The sequence below is a fragment of the Arabidopsis lyrata genome (genome assembly GCF_000004255.2).
Source record: "Arabidopsis lyrata subsp. lyrata unplaced genomic scaffold ARALYscaffold_8, whole genome shotgun sequence".
Taxonomy (NCBI): Eukaryota; Viridiplantae; Streptophyta; class Magnoliopsida; order Brassicales; family Brassicaceae; genus Arabidopsis; species Arabidopsis lyrata.
This window is the reverse complement of record NW_003302548.1, coordinates 9,947,097-9,962,742: the sequence shown is the minus strand read 5'-3', so window position 1 is coordinate 9,962,742 and position 15,646 is coordinate 9,947,097. Positions and strand designations below refer to the sequence as shown.

General features: G+C 33.6%; 1 protein-coding gene across 1 annotated transcript; it reads right to left on the bottom strand.

Moving 5' to 3' along the window:
- Positions 1–3,437: 3,437 nt before the first annotated feature.
- On the bottom strand, positions 3,438–8,449 carry LOC9299907 (respiratory burst oxidase homolog protein D). Its single transcript, XM_002863785.2, has 8 exons — positions 7,288–8,449; positions 7,040–7,202; positions 6,799–6,847; positions 6,361–6,474; positions 5,094–5,906; positions 4,904–4,999; positions 3,960–4,749; positions 3,438–3,847 (listed from the first exon to the last, which is right to left on the bottom strand). The coding sequence occupies exons 1-8, from the start codon at positions 7,913–7,915 to the stop codon at positions 3,738–3,740; spliced, it is 2,763 nt and encodes a 920-aa protein (XP_002863831.1). The 5' UTR covers positions 7,916–8,449; the 3' UTR covers positions 3,438–3,737.
- Positions 8,450–15,646: the final 7,197 nt, after the last annotated feature.

Genomic DNA, 15,646 nt, shown 5'->3' with positions numbered 1-15,646 from the left:
AATTATTTCTCAAATAATTAGCATGCAGCTAATTGACTCTTTTAAAATACTATTTCCGGTTTACAAAAAAAAAAAAAAAAAAAAAAAAAACACTATTTCCGGATATTTGCTGATATCCGCGGATATCTGGATTTTTAACGAATATCCGGATACCGGATATCCGGAATTCTGGATCCGGATACGGATACCAAATTGGCGGATAATACGGATACGGATATGGATACGGATATCCGCTCCGTTTACAGCCCTATCCACGGAGTTCCGAGAATTATGTTATAAGCGGCCGGTCGGTCGAAAACAATAAATTCTACAATTTTAGAACCCCTGCGGCGAGCACTGGTAGTTTTATGTTTCCTAAGGACATAGATGTGTCACTCGTGAAAGCTACTAATGGTGTGGTGGACAGATAATGTCGGCTTTACTGATTCCCATTCTTTGCAAAGTGCTTAGAAATATGAGATCTACCGAGCTTCAGTATCAATTAGATACCTTGTCACTTCGAAGTTCGTAACATCTAAGGTTATCACAAGAGCATCGTCATGAGGCCATGTTACTCCTTGGGCGTCCGAATTGTTATAAGAGATAGAAAGTATTTTGATTGATCTGATCGAATCTCGACATAATTTGGATCCTCCCATTATAACATCGATCCTTTTCTTAGGAGTGTTCGGAGTTCCAGGCCCATTGGGCTTATGTTTCTTTTCAGGAGGATTAGAAGCTTCGGATTCTTCTTTTTCTTTGTGATAAGAGTCAACAAATTCCTCTATATTGAAATTAGCGAGCTCTCCAGCTGCCCATAGTTCGGTGAGGTGCTTCTTGAGTACGCTGCAATCTTTGGTGGAGTGCCCGTTTACTCTGTGAATATCGCAATAGGCACTCTCATCTCTAACCCAAGTATTAGGAGGATTGTATCTTCCTTTGCTTGGGGAGGGTTTCCCTACAGCATTACTAGCAGGATTAACTCTGAACCTTTTTTGATCTTTAGGTTTGAACTTTTTCGTCGGATTCGCATCGACTAATTTAGCTGGCCGATGTTTCTTAGCGAGACTAAGTTTTTCTTCCTCTGCCTCTATCCAATTGTTAGCTCGGAAGAGAGCATCATGGATGGTGCTTGGACGATTGACAATGAGTTCTTCCCGAAATTGGGATTCGTGCCAGAGTCCATTCCTTAAAGCGGATAGGGCAACAACATGCGATACCCCAGGAATTTTGGCTATCACTTCTTTGAATTTAGCGATATATCTGCATCAGAAGTTGCCTTTTCCATGAACATGGAATATTGTTTTAGGAATGCAGAGGACAATTCCTTAAAACTATCAATAGTTTCTGGTTCTAATTGGGTGAACCATAGCAGAGCCGGTCCGGATAGATTCTCAGAAAATAGTTTGCAAAATCCGGCATCTTCTTCGCCTGGTTCTAGATCAATTCTGCTTACGGCGATCTGAAAAGCAGCGAGGTGATTTTTAGGATCTCCTTTACCATCATAAGTTGGTAACTTAACCTTTCGAGAAGGTAAAGGGTGTTCGACGAGTTTCTTCGATTACTCGATCGATCTCAGGCGCCGAACTGGTCGTCTGATGAAATTTCGACTTCATTTCATTAAGCTCTTGACGAACTTTGATGAAATCATCTGATAGGGTGACATCAGGATCTTCCATAAGGAATCCGTCGTCAATAGGAAGATTTCCCTGACCTTGGGGAATTTCTTCCCCGGTTGGGTTAGTCCCATCCCCTGCGGCTGCCTGATTGCTAGTACTAGCTGGCTGTCCTATTGGAGGAGTTTGAGTAATCCCGGGCCTATTTTGTGCGGGAGTCGCGAATAGCCTGCGCTGATGCGTTGTTGTTCGCGCTGAGGACAAATTATCTAAACGGCTTGAAACAACGTTCTGCGCGTTTGACAAATTTGTCTGGGTGGTTTGAACACTCGTTAAGGTTTGCTCGATTGAGTTCAACCTTTCACTAAGAGTGGTGTTGGCACCAACAAGTGTACCCATCTGATTGGTCAGATCGGTGGTTGTCTGAGTAAGCAAGGCAATTGCATCGCTTAATGCTTGCTGATCTGCCATAGTTTCTTGGTTGAGAAAAAAAAGATTAAAGAGTTTTGCGGTAGCTCCCCACAGGCGGCGCCAAAATGTGGATGTAGGATTCACACTCGATTGTTTTTAAGTATTTCAGTAGAGAAAAACTCTTTTAAAATCAGAAAATGAATATGAGAATTCGAAAGGGAAATTAACCAAGAAAATAAGTAAAGAAATTTGACAAGAATGAAGTACAAAATGCCTTGCGAAAGTAATAAAGAGAGAAAGTATATTGTATTGCTTAGAAGTAATCAGTAAAAAGATTCGTCCTCCAAACACATGCGTTTGAGGTTGTTTTTATAGAGAAAACATGATCAATGCGGTCATTTACTACTCATATTCGCATTGATCCGTATTAATCATGTATGTTACAATTTGACCGAAACGGCTTGAATTTGAACTATCTTGGGCTTCGCATGGATCTTCCGAACTCTTTCTTGCTGACTCCGAACTCCCGCGTTTTGACGCTACCGCGAGCCTCGAACAATATTCTCCTCGCTTCGGCCTTTCTCTATGCGAACTGTCTGTCGAATAAAAGCGAACTCCATACTGGCAAGGATCGAGCTCTTCTACTAGACTGAACCGAACTCCCGACTGGTTAAGCCCGATTCTTATAATAAAATATCTTTAATTCCAAGAAGATTATTATGTAATAATGACGTGGACAGATCTAAGTGGATCCTACCGAAGATGTGTGGGATCCGACCCCTACATCCATTTTTCTTGTAGTGGCAATTGGGCTTTTCTACATATCATTTGCTTGAGGAAGTACTGCCGGTCTTTTTGTATAAGAAACCTAGGCTGTCTTTAACAACTTATCAACATAGAATTGAAAAACAAAAATTAACTTTCGTGATGCTATAAACGATTCGACGTACCTTGTGTCTCATCCAGTGCATCCTTACACTTCATATATATGCCTTTTGTTCTAATCATACAAAATTAGCCATTCGTAACCATTTTAAGGAAACAAAATTAATCATTTCTAACCATTTTTTTCTGATTATTATCGATTGCATTTGTATTCAATTATTTTGATATATTAAATTTTGTTTATTTTCTTGCTGCATAGTTTTAAGTCCTGGAAGTGCCTCAAATGCAAGGCAAAGTAAAGAAGTCATTAGGAGATCAAAAACGTAAGGAAAGACGTAAACGCAATAAGACTTATGGAAACCTAAACTAAGCTAAGCTAGAGTGATATTAGAAGCTTTTGCGCTAAGAGATTATTTGTCCGTTGAACTAAAATCACACTATTAACAACATATAAACAAGTTAAACACGCAAATACATAGGTGAACAAATAATCAAGACCTATATAATGTTGATATCTCTATAAGTTACGTCAAAAGGAATAATGGGTATTCAAAATCAAAACTATCTTTACTTGTTAAAGATACGAATATAAGTACAAAATAATGCAACATGTAACCCATAATTGCATGTTTACAACACCAAAGCTGTAACTAAACTTCTACTATGTTATACTTAATTTCGCATTAAACTAAGTAGTGAAAATGTAGCCAAAAAACGGTAGGGATATAGAAATAAAAAAACAAAAAGGAAAAAAAAGATATCATATATTTTTTCATAATGAAAAGAATTTAAAATAAATATTTATCTGTATAGATTCTTGTTTTATTGTTCTACGACTTATATAATCTAAAAGTTCTCTTTGTGGAAGTCAAACTTGGTAGTTGTCTTTCGAGAGAAATCCAAAGCTAGATTTTTTAATTCCTTTGTCAATCCTGGTGCACCACAGTAGAAGACTCCTGCAATGAAAACTCATATTAGTATTTAATCCAAATTCATTACTTTATTATACATTATCATTATTATACATTATCACGTACATAACGAGATTAATGGTCGAGATTAGTTTACCGATTCTTTTGCCGGGATGTTGAACTGCGATTTTCTTGTAGACTTGTCTCCAGTTAGGTTTAGCAAAGTGGGACTTGACACGTGTCCCCGACACAACATCGACACCGTTCTTAGCATGTTGCAACGACTGAAGCATGGCAATGAGAGCCACTCTAGCATCGCCTTCCTCGTACACACTCGTGCAATAATTGTGAAGCTCGATAATTCCTTCCTCGTCTAACTCCGAAACCTCGTCCATTATTCCCTTGAACCACTCGAACGATCCTTGTTCTCTTGTCACCCAGTAGAAGTAAGCCTTCCTCGTCTTGAACCCTTTACTGTTGTTGTTACTGTTGTTATTCTCGATGTCACTGTCAGGAGATTTCATGTTGTTGATGATGTCCTTAAGGATGCTGATCATAGGCGTGGCTCCAATGCCGAGACCTACGAGGAGTACCACGTCGTATTTCTTGTAGTCTTGCGCGGGAGCACCGTATGGACCGTCGATAAGGACCTTGGGGAACGGGAGGTTCCCATCTCCTCCGTCTGCTCGGAGTAGACCACTTTTACCGGCAGTAGGAGGTTTGCACACCTCGGAGAAAACGGTCCTGAGCTTACGTGTCCAGTCACCGAGAGTGCGGATGTGTACGCTTAGGTAATCGTCTCCGGGAGCGGATGTGATGGAGAAAGGATGCCATTCGAAAGGAGATACGGCTCGGCAGTTCACGAACATGTACTGTCCACTTTTGTATTTGAATCCTTGTGGCTTCGTCATGTGTAGAGACAATACATTCCCGGGGTAAACAGCCACCTATTGTTACATAAATAAGGATTAAGTTCAAAGGTAATTTTCCTACTTTTATTAAAAAAGAAAGGTATTAGTTGAAAGATTTATAAAATTTTTTGTTTTTTTACTCTTTATTTAAACCTAAGGTCTTCAAGAGATAAATAGAAATATATCTGACCTTGAGCATCTTAACCGGTTTGATACTTGATCTGAAAGCACGGAGCAGCCTCTCAGATGCATATAGAAGGATGGGTACCGCAAGATACATCCATGTCTACAAGAATCATCATATAAACACGAAGTGTTATTAACCCGAAAAATGAAAGAAATTAAAGAAGAAAACATAGAAAATGATTTGAAGAGCGTACCGTTTTATGATACCAAATCTTTGTGAGGTAGAGCTTGATACCGTGGACAATGAGAAGAGCATAAACAATGATGAACAAATGGTGGGAGTACCAAAAGGCGTTGAAACCGGTAAGCTTCTTGAGGAATTTAGGTAAGTTAAGCTTGTTACGACGGAACCAAGGCGTAGCGAGTGTAAAGGCTATAGCCATTAGCACAACCATCACAATGCCAGTCCATCCTTCCACACCCTTCACAAACCACCAGTAATTCTCCGGTTGCTCCCCAAAGTATTTTTCCATTGGCTCATAGGTTTCCTCATCCGCGGCAATTAAACGCGGGAAATCACATGTTAAATGCGCTCCCGCATGGAGCAAAACCCCGACCACAATCCCGCTTGCAATAACCTTATGGAAGTTAAGATTATCATCAAACGGAACGACAGTACCTAGCTTAGTCTTGTTCCTAAGCCAAGTGATGGTGTTACGACAAACAGGCAGCAATATGAGAGCCATGTTGAATTTAAGAGTCTCCGCGCCTCCCTTGGCGACACAAACACAATAACCCATCACATCATACGCAGCTTTGTTCTTCTTGTACTGAATGAACTTGTAAGTAAAGAGGCCGCCGCATATGCCAAGCCATAGCATCATGATCCATAGTCTCTGCCAATTGTCAAGTATGAAATATTTGATTTTCTCCGACCATCTCACTAAAGGGTTGCTCTCTTTTGCCGGTTTCAGCTTCTGACTTAGCATCTGACTAAGTATCCTGCTGTCTCCCATCCGCACCGACTGGTTCGGTGCTTGTAATAGCAACATCTCCAGGTTTTCGATCTGTTTCACCAATGTCCATTTCATATCATTAACTAAAAGTCTAAAACATTACAATAAAACATTAATGTTCCAAAATGATTTTTTTTTGTTAAACAATTTTCATAGGTTTATCCAATAATAAAAAAATTAGCTGAATTTCGAAAGCCGCCTAAGACTGTATAATCTTTGATTATATATTTTGGTTCATATGTTTTACGATTTTATTTGTCATTTTTTCATATCGTAGCCACTAACCACCCAGTGTCGAGTTTTTGTTGATTGGTTTGGTCAAAAAATCAAGATGGCCCAATCAAGTTGAAAAATAAACATCATGGTGACCCAATAATTTTGACCACTTAAGACTTCTAGAACGTTGTGTTTTTCCACGTTTTTCCTAGTATTTTAAGGGTGGTTAAATTTACGACATACATATAGCATTAGTGTGATTGAGTGGGTGAAAGTGGACCACACGTACCATAATAAACCCAGCATTGTCTGGGTCCAACTCTTCCATTATCAGTGCCGCATATTCTTTGGCTTGCTTTTGAATATTAGAGAGCTTGTTCGCTGAAGCACTGAGACTAATAATCTGCAATAAATAACCAACAAATTAGAAAACAAAAGATAAAGAAAGTATTTGAACATTAATAACCTAAGCTAAAGTAATAAAGACTACTCTAACTATCTAGTACCATTTTTGTCGTGTTCAGATGGAGTTAATATATTGATGATGTTAAGAGTAAACGTCAGCAGATAAAGTCAGTGGGGATTTGCGCGTGGACAAAATTGTCAAAATAATCAACCAAGAATATGTATAAAATATAAGAAAAAATAACAATCAACCAAGAATATGTATAAATATAATAAAATATTTGAAAAAGATAATTATTGAATGGTGTGTGTTTTTTCTCACCTCAGCCACCTCTTCTTCTGTTACTCGCCCATCTTCATCTTTGTCCACCCTGACCAAACAGTGATGTCATTTATTAGTTACAAATCCACCATACCTCCACAAATGATTAATAATATTATTTTTGGTCCTTAAATTCTGATGACCGTTTAATTTTCATTAAGAGTCAATATTAAAACGACAAATAGTGATTACGCGTTAGATATTTATTGTGGGTTAGGTGAAGATAAGTAAAAAAGCTTACATATCAAAAAAGACTTGTAGTTTTGCATCAAAGCTTTCGTCTGAGATCTGCTCCCAAAATATCCTGAGCTGTTCCTTTGTGATTGCATCGCCGGAGATGTTATTCCGGCGAGCTAATGCTCTAAAGAGTTGGTCTGCGAAGTCTTTCGATTCCTTGTTCATTCCTGGAGTTTTAAAGAACCAAAAATGAAACTAACAAAAATGGAAATACTAATAATAGAATTGTTTAGCCTGAAGTGAATAATTTACCTAAGCATTCCCAAAACTTGGATGAGAGTAAGAAGCCGTTGGAATCAGCGGAGAGTTTATCGAAGCGTTGGTCGACGGCAGGCCACGCGGCAGTCTTTGTGGCGATGAACTTTAGACCTTTGAGAGCGTGGATGGCCGCGGAGCTGGTGCGGTCAAACCGCCGCACGGCCGGGGAGGGACGTCTAGAGAACACACGGCGGAGCTCGCGGGAGGCGTTCTTGATTCGTGAGGAGGTGCTTCGGAAAAATGATAAGGAGGTGGTGTTGTTGAGGCTGCTCTCGAGTGTCTTCTTCGTGAGAAGGGCTAGCTCCGGGTCCTCTAGGTGGGCTCCTCCTCCAGCTGCTTGTTGGACACTGTGGACGGCCACGGAGTCGTCCCTAATGTCTAGCGTGATCTCCACGTACTCATCGTCGTCACCGCGGCCGCCAGCAACACTGTTGCTTCTCTTGGGAAGATCGTCGGCGAATCTTGCGTTTTTCTTGGACGCACGTTTAGGCCGACCAAGCGGACCACTGAAGGCGCCGCGGTCGCTAGCGATGCTTTCAGTATCCGAGTTGGTATCCGAGTTAGCTCCTCGTAGAATCCCAAGTTCATGGTCGGTACTTGAATTGCCTCGTCTCATTTTCATCTAATTCAAGAAACCAAAAAGATCTCACTAGATTTAGCCAAGAAAACCAGAGAGATCTATACAAATAAACACCCGTAAGGTTACTATTTTTAGTTGATAGAGAAAAAATCTATGCTCTCAAAAAGTGTTTGATTTTTGTGTATGGAAGAAATTGATTTTTGTTTTTGATATATTTATAGAGTGAAGGAGGAAGAGATGAAATATATGGCATGCAAATTGCCATTCTTCTGTGCTAAATCAGGGAAGGTAGTGGGAAACTATGGATGGACCGCCCCGGTCCGGTCAAATCCTTTACTGACCATTTATTTTGACTTTTTTCATTTCAATTTTTTTTGTTCTTCTTCTATTCTTCCTATGTTTTTATTTGCACCGAGTAATTTATACATTTCAAACACCGAGTCATTTATACACCAACCCCGTGTGAAAGGCCAAAAAAAACAACCGCGAGTCATTTCAAACACCGAGTCATTTATAAAACGTTTGTTTGAAGAACTTAGATTGTTATTTTTTTTCTTTATTTGGCAATTATGCATATATTATCTAACTTTTTCCAAAAGTCAATCTATAATTCATTTTGGATCGTATATTTGATGATACTATATAAATATGTTGCTTCTAACATTTGGCTTGTAATCTGTATTCAAATGTATATCTAACCTAATGTAATAGCCGAACAAATTAAGTTTATTATGCATTCATGTACAACTAACAACTCCATGTGAGATGTATCGAATTTGATACATCATCAAACTACAACTATCCTCGACGAATTCTTTTACGTTTGAATTTGTTTGTCAAAATGGAACATCGTTAATGTTTAACTTTATTGTCTCTATGGGAGACCACGTCTCCCTCTTGCTTACCAAAAAAAAAAAACTTTATTGTCTCTTGGGCTCTGACCTTCTCCTTTGGTTTCTGGTTTGGATTATACTTCAACAAATAACATAGTTAAAAACGACTTTAGAAATGACACAATGGGATAATTAATAACAAGAATTTTTCTGTGTTATTTAAGGCAATTTCTCTATATAAAGACAATTTGAATCAATAGCATTACATAAACTAGCGAAGGTATCTAAAGTTTATACTATCTTCATAAATATGACTTACTCTAATATATTAGCACTACAAGAACTAGAGGAGATATCTTAAGTTTATTTTGGACATCAAGAAGGTCTTTTTTTAATATTGAAGTATTTTTATTTAACTGTTTATCAACTCTATGATAATATATAATAAAACATACTGATTTTCAAAATAACAGAGTGTGCGCAAGAAATAGATGGGAAATGAGTATAGAGTTATGCATGCATTATGAGCAGATAAGATGTTTGTCTATTAACCATAGCCTCGAGGCCGCCCATGAGAAAAGTAAGTTTAAGAGTCTTAAATAATTTACCAAATGAAAAAGAGAAAAAGAAAGCAGAGATATAGATAGATGGGGACAAAACATAAGATATAATTGAGCACATAGTAGTATAGTACAAATCGATGGTTTTGTTTTCTTTGTCCCTATTTAAATAGAACCCGATGATAAAGTAAGGTGGCTAAGAAGATATATAGTTATTATCAAAAAAAGAAAAGAAAAAAAAAGATATATAGTCTAAAATTGTTGTTGGTTTATAATTATCTCCACTGCTATGCTATTGCTATATATATATATATATATATATATATATATCAAAATTGTGGTAGTTCACAATTAAAACTGACCATAACCGTATACTATTTACACGTTACGATACATATACGACACAACAAAACTCATGAACACGATGTTTTAACATTAACTCACGGAAGATCATTAGTGATTTATACTTTTTTTTGGAATGCTAAATTTATTCAAGGAAAAACTGATCAATATTAACAACGTAGTAACAAAGCTTTTCATGGTTAACGAAATAGTATAAAGATGAAAATAAACATATATAACCGATATGAGATGAAGGTATAATAAGAGAACAATTTAATAAGTATTACGATTCAAGATTTTTTTATTAAAAATTCAAGTGTTTTAGTAAAATAAATTAAGTTTCTCAAAAAACGAGGAAATCATATTCTAAAAATACAACAACAATTTTAAAACTATAATAATAGAGTAGTAAAGTTATTTTCTGGATTAGATTACCAACAATAAATTATTTTTTAATTTATATGTTTTAGTTGACAAAGTTTACCACTTTAAATTACAACCATGTGACCGAAAATAGTTTCTCAACTTATTGTGTTAACATTTTAGCTGACAAAAATCTTGACGTAAAAAAAAACTAAGTCATATAAATTATAGTTTGAGATTGTATATCAAACTAGTATAGTGCAGTTTCTTCGGGGACATCGATAAAATTGGAACGATAAAAGAAAACTAGTTTATCATTAGTGACCTACACAAATCTTTTAAAGATATATAATAGCAAACCCATTTTTTTGGGGTCTGCTGACGGTCTTAAAAAAAAAAAAACAAACGGTTCAAATTTGACGAAATTGATCACTCATTCTTTATCTTTATCAATGTTTGTGTTCATTCGCTTCACCCACCCCTTCGTGGCCAAGCTTTGTGATGTTTACTTATAACAACCCTAGGTTCTTCATATATAGATTACAAATAACCGCTTTTTCAACTTAATTTTTTTTTTCTTTTCCTCTCCAATTTGTATTAGATATCATCAAAAATATCACTTTTCGTAGTATTCTTTGTTTTCACAGAATTTATATTGCTTTGATAATCGTTGATCGAAAGAGTACAATACGATGTTTCTCTATGAGATCCTGTAGTTTCCCGTTTTAATTTGACTTTTTTTCCTGTTTATAGCATCATCCCTCTTTTATTTCGATGAATTTTCTTCGTTCACTCGTCCCTGATATTTGTTTGATCTTGCCGGTCATAGTTTTAGTGATTTCACACCCTTACCGTCTCTGTCGTGAAGCCAGACCCGGTCCTGTTATAAAGGAGGCCCAATACAGATTTTTTTTTATGGATTTTTGTAAACAAATTTAAAAATGAGACAAAATCTTAAATTTTCAGAAAAATGAGGCCTAATTTTGCAATAAAAATAGATAAAATTTACAATTTGAGACTAAATCTTAATATTTTGGAAACATGAGGCCTCTTTCTACAAAAAAAAATTATTCTTGAGGCCTAATTTTAGAACTAAAAATCTTTAAAATTTGGAGGCCCAATACATTTGTATCTTGGGTATTGGTGGCGGGTCGGGCCTGCGTGTAGGCTCTTCAATCTCTATTATTGTACCAAAGCATATCTGCATCTTTTCCCACTCGCAAGATTATAGCTGGTAATAGAAAGAGAAACACAAACACAACAAATTTTGTCTTTTCATTTCCAAAAACGTTTTTTCAGGTAATTTGTTTCGTTCGAATGTATATGGATTTCGAATTCCCGTGCTATTACCGCAAATTAATAGACTCACACGTAGCTAAACTTCCACGATATCGCTAAACCATCACATGTGTGATTTTATATTTGTTTGAATAATTTTATGTTGTTGTCTCCCACAACTTGCTAACAAGTTTTTTTATAGAAATAATTTGAAGGGGTACCTTGTATATTAATAGAAATTTGAAAAATACACTGTAATTTTCAAATATTTGAAACATATCTCATTTGGTTCCTAAAATGACATTTTTGCCCTTAATCACTAATTAAAAATCAGAAAATAAAAATAATAAAAATTGATTAATTAGTTATATAAACTATATTATTTTTAGGGAAATTGTTAAAAATGCCCCTTTTGGTGTGCCCCTTTTCAAAAATGCCCCTTTTAGATGTCTATTTTCAAAAATACCCCTTTTTAAATCTGAAATTTTTATAAAGTTTTATTAGGTTTATAAGGTACTTATGGATTGTAACTACTACTTGAAGACTCGATCCAAGTATTTATAAGGTTTTATAAGGTGTTTTTAAAGGTTTTACAAATTATTTTAAAGGATTTTTAAGGTTTTTCAAAGGTTTTACAAGATATTTTAAAGGTTTTTAAAGGTATTTAAAATGCATTTATAAGGTATTTATAAAGTATTTATAAGATTTTAGATACATAGAAATGTAGTTTGTGTATGTTTTATTAATGTTACATACATATTTGGGTAAATCGTATATTTTTAAGAGCATTTTTTATAAGGTTTTAAAGAAGAGACATTTTTTAAAAGTGGCATTGAAAAAAAAATATTTTTGCAAAAGCCCCTTTTTATATTCGACAATTCTTGCTTTTAAAGCCATGAAGGTTTTGCACAAAAAAAAAAAAAAAAAAAAGCCATGAAGGTATCATGTTTTTATACGTAGATAATGATATGCCGTACGTTTTTTAAATTAGCCGTGGTTTATGGACTCTAGAAAATTAATTATATATCTGAAATTATAAGCGACACATATCTCTTTTTTTTTTGATAACTAGAAATATAGTTTTGAGATTTTAAAAACAAGAAACTGATGAAAAAAAACTGATGGAGAAACTAATGTTAACACCTAAGTAGTAATTACCAATTGAAAGAGTTCCCTCATAACTCAAATCCTATGTTTAATTATATTTACATCATATTTACTTTCAGTTTCTAGTGGATCTTATATATCTTATAGCTTGAAGTCATGAAATCATACTTTGTTAAATTCATGTTTTTCAGTTTCATCTTTTTCTTTCTTATATATATATATATATATATATATATATATATATATATATATATATATATATATATATATTATGTTCAACCTTTTCTCGATGATTTTTCGTACGTAGAGTTGACTACTAGAAGACAATATATCCTATAAATACAACGAATACGTTAGAGCGAAAAAAATACATGTACATTATGTTAAAAATTTGATATCTATCAAATTATTTTTAATTTCTTTTATATGGAAATTATAGGATTGCCTCATACATATGCCCCAATTTCTTAGACATATTCTAGTGGCCCAAGATTTTAGGTTTCTTTAAAATGTGTTATTTTAAAACTAAGTTAGTCATTAAACCTACAATTATTTATAAATAAATTCAACAAAATAAATAGTGAATAAATATGATAGAAAATTTAAAATAGAAAATTTGATATGTCGTTATACTATGAACTAGATGCGAACCCGCGGTGTACGCATGTATATTTTTTCTTACATTTTTTAGAAGTTTTAAAATTTTGAAATAATTATTTTGGTAAGTTTAAAATTCTTCAAATGTGTGTGCAATTAGTGTTAGAATAATTAAAATAGCTATTATATGGAAATAAACGTGTTACGCAATGCATAGTAGAATAGAAAAAAAAAAGTAAAATCGGTGAAAAGAATGTGGGTCTGTCTATATAATAGTCGTATAGAAAATTTAAAATTTAACCTCAAACAATGACATTTTATACTAGATTAGGACCCTCTCAAATGGATTTTCAATTTTATAATAAAACTAAATTTCACAAAATATAAATTCAGTTTGGATTGCTCCATGTTTTATTTCCCTTCTTTACGATTTCTTCTATTTTCCGTTTATGTAATTCTAAAGCGAATTGTTTGGCTCAATACTCTCGTATATTGTTTTTTGAAGTCACATTTGTAAACTCTTTCCCTCCAGATTCGACAACCAATCATGGAGTTATATTTTATTTAATGTGTGGTTGATAAATAAATATATATATATATATATATATATATATATATATATATATATATTGAAACTTGTCATATGTAAATGGTATATCCAAAACTCTTTTTAGGACAAAGCAGAAAGTATTTTTAGTTACTAAATAGATTTATTTTATATATTCTTGTTTTCTCCTTAAATAAATTTATTATGTTTCAATATTTTATATTCATTAAAACATCTTATTACCACAATCTACTAATTAATTTTAAATTTCAACCACTAACACTTTTACCAAATATTCATCATTTATCAGTATTATTGGCAAAAAGGTTTAAACTATTTTCGCGACATATTCTACATTTTTTTGCAAAAAGATTGTATCTCGCTCCCACTAAAAACTTCATTTTATAATTTCCCTAAATTTTGTGATAATTGAATTTGTTATTAATTAATTATTACTCCCTTCGTTTTAAATAGTTACTTCTTTCGAAGTTAAATTTTGTTTCAAATTAATTATTATTTTATGTTTTCAATATAGTTTTTGATAGATTTTCCCAACTTTATCCCTATTATTCAAATTATCAATTGATGATATCAAATAAAATAATACATTAATTAGGGGTAAAATATCAAATATATATGTTTTCTTAATATGCATGAGAAAACTTTAAACGACAACTAACTTGAAACGGAAAGAGTATTTAAATTTGAGGATAAATTTATTGCAAATTCATTTATGTATTATTGGATTAACATATTTAACTATTTATCTATGAAATTAAATAAATTTATGGGTTGATTTGGTTCATTTAGTTTTGAAGGATTAATAGGTTAATCCAATCAATTTGACTCTTGATTCACAGAAAAATCAATCAATTAGGATAATGCATTGAGATGGATTACACTCAGTTTCGGAACGTGTGACAAATTTTGTTTAGACACCAACTACTATGAAAATCAAAATAAAAAGTATAGCTAATATGTTTTGAATACCAAATAAGAAGATTAATTGAATAGATATAATAAAAAATGAAAATAAAAGATCTCTTTATTATTTTGTTAGTTGTTTGGAAAAATATTTAGCTAGTTGATATTAATAATTTCACGAATACTATATTAAAAAAAAGAACTGAGAATATGGATTCACAACAATGCACTACTACACATGTGAAAATGTGTTATATACACATAACACATACAATCAAATTTTCTTTATTATTTTGGTAAGTTTAGTATTAGTTTCATTTTTCAATTTTTTAGATAATTAGGTCGTAAACATTCTTATTATTTCTTTGTTCAATCGTTAACATAGTTAAAAATGGAAGGGAAATAAAAAATAGAAATATTTTACTTTATTTCAATTTATAAAAATAATAATTATAAATTGTTATTTAAATAATAGTATCTAAATACTTGCGGTCCGGTAATTATTTTTTTTATTTTCTTCTACTTACGGTTGGGCGATAAACATATTTTCAATCCAATTCATCTAATATTAAAAATATATTGTTATTTGCAATTTCAATATTAATCTTTTTTTTAACTGATATTCATGCACAAGAGAATAAAAAAATTATAGTAAAGAAAAATTGTGGACTTGATTTACTTTTTATTATGATGCGTTTTATAGACATCGTGAACATAGTGAATGAATGATATGAGATCGTAACATGTTAACTTTGACATCGAATTAACGGTGGGTTGTCTAAGCCTAAAACAACCATAAACATAACTAGATAGATAGGAAGATCGGGATCACCACATTTGGATAAAGTTGCCACTACCAAGTGATAAAGCAACCGGCTGAGTTAACACCACACCTGGATAAAATTATCACTACTAAATAATAAAGACGCTCGAATCCACCACTAAATATTCAAATAAGCTCAACTCTATTAAATCCATCCCATGAAGTTGCAGTCCACGATTAAGTACGTGGTTTGGTAAGAATCAAAATGGTCATTGCTAGCCTAGTTTTGTGTTATTGAGTTGTCTCCAAACTTTGTACCTCTGTTCCCGCAACATTTTATGTTGATTTAGAAATGTATTAATTTCCTTTTTTCCAATTTATGTAGTTTAATACTCACTGTGTTCCTTTTTAATCCAAATTTGAGAAAACACTTTTGTTGCAAAAAAACTACATTTTTTA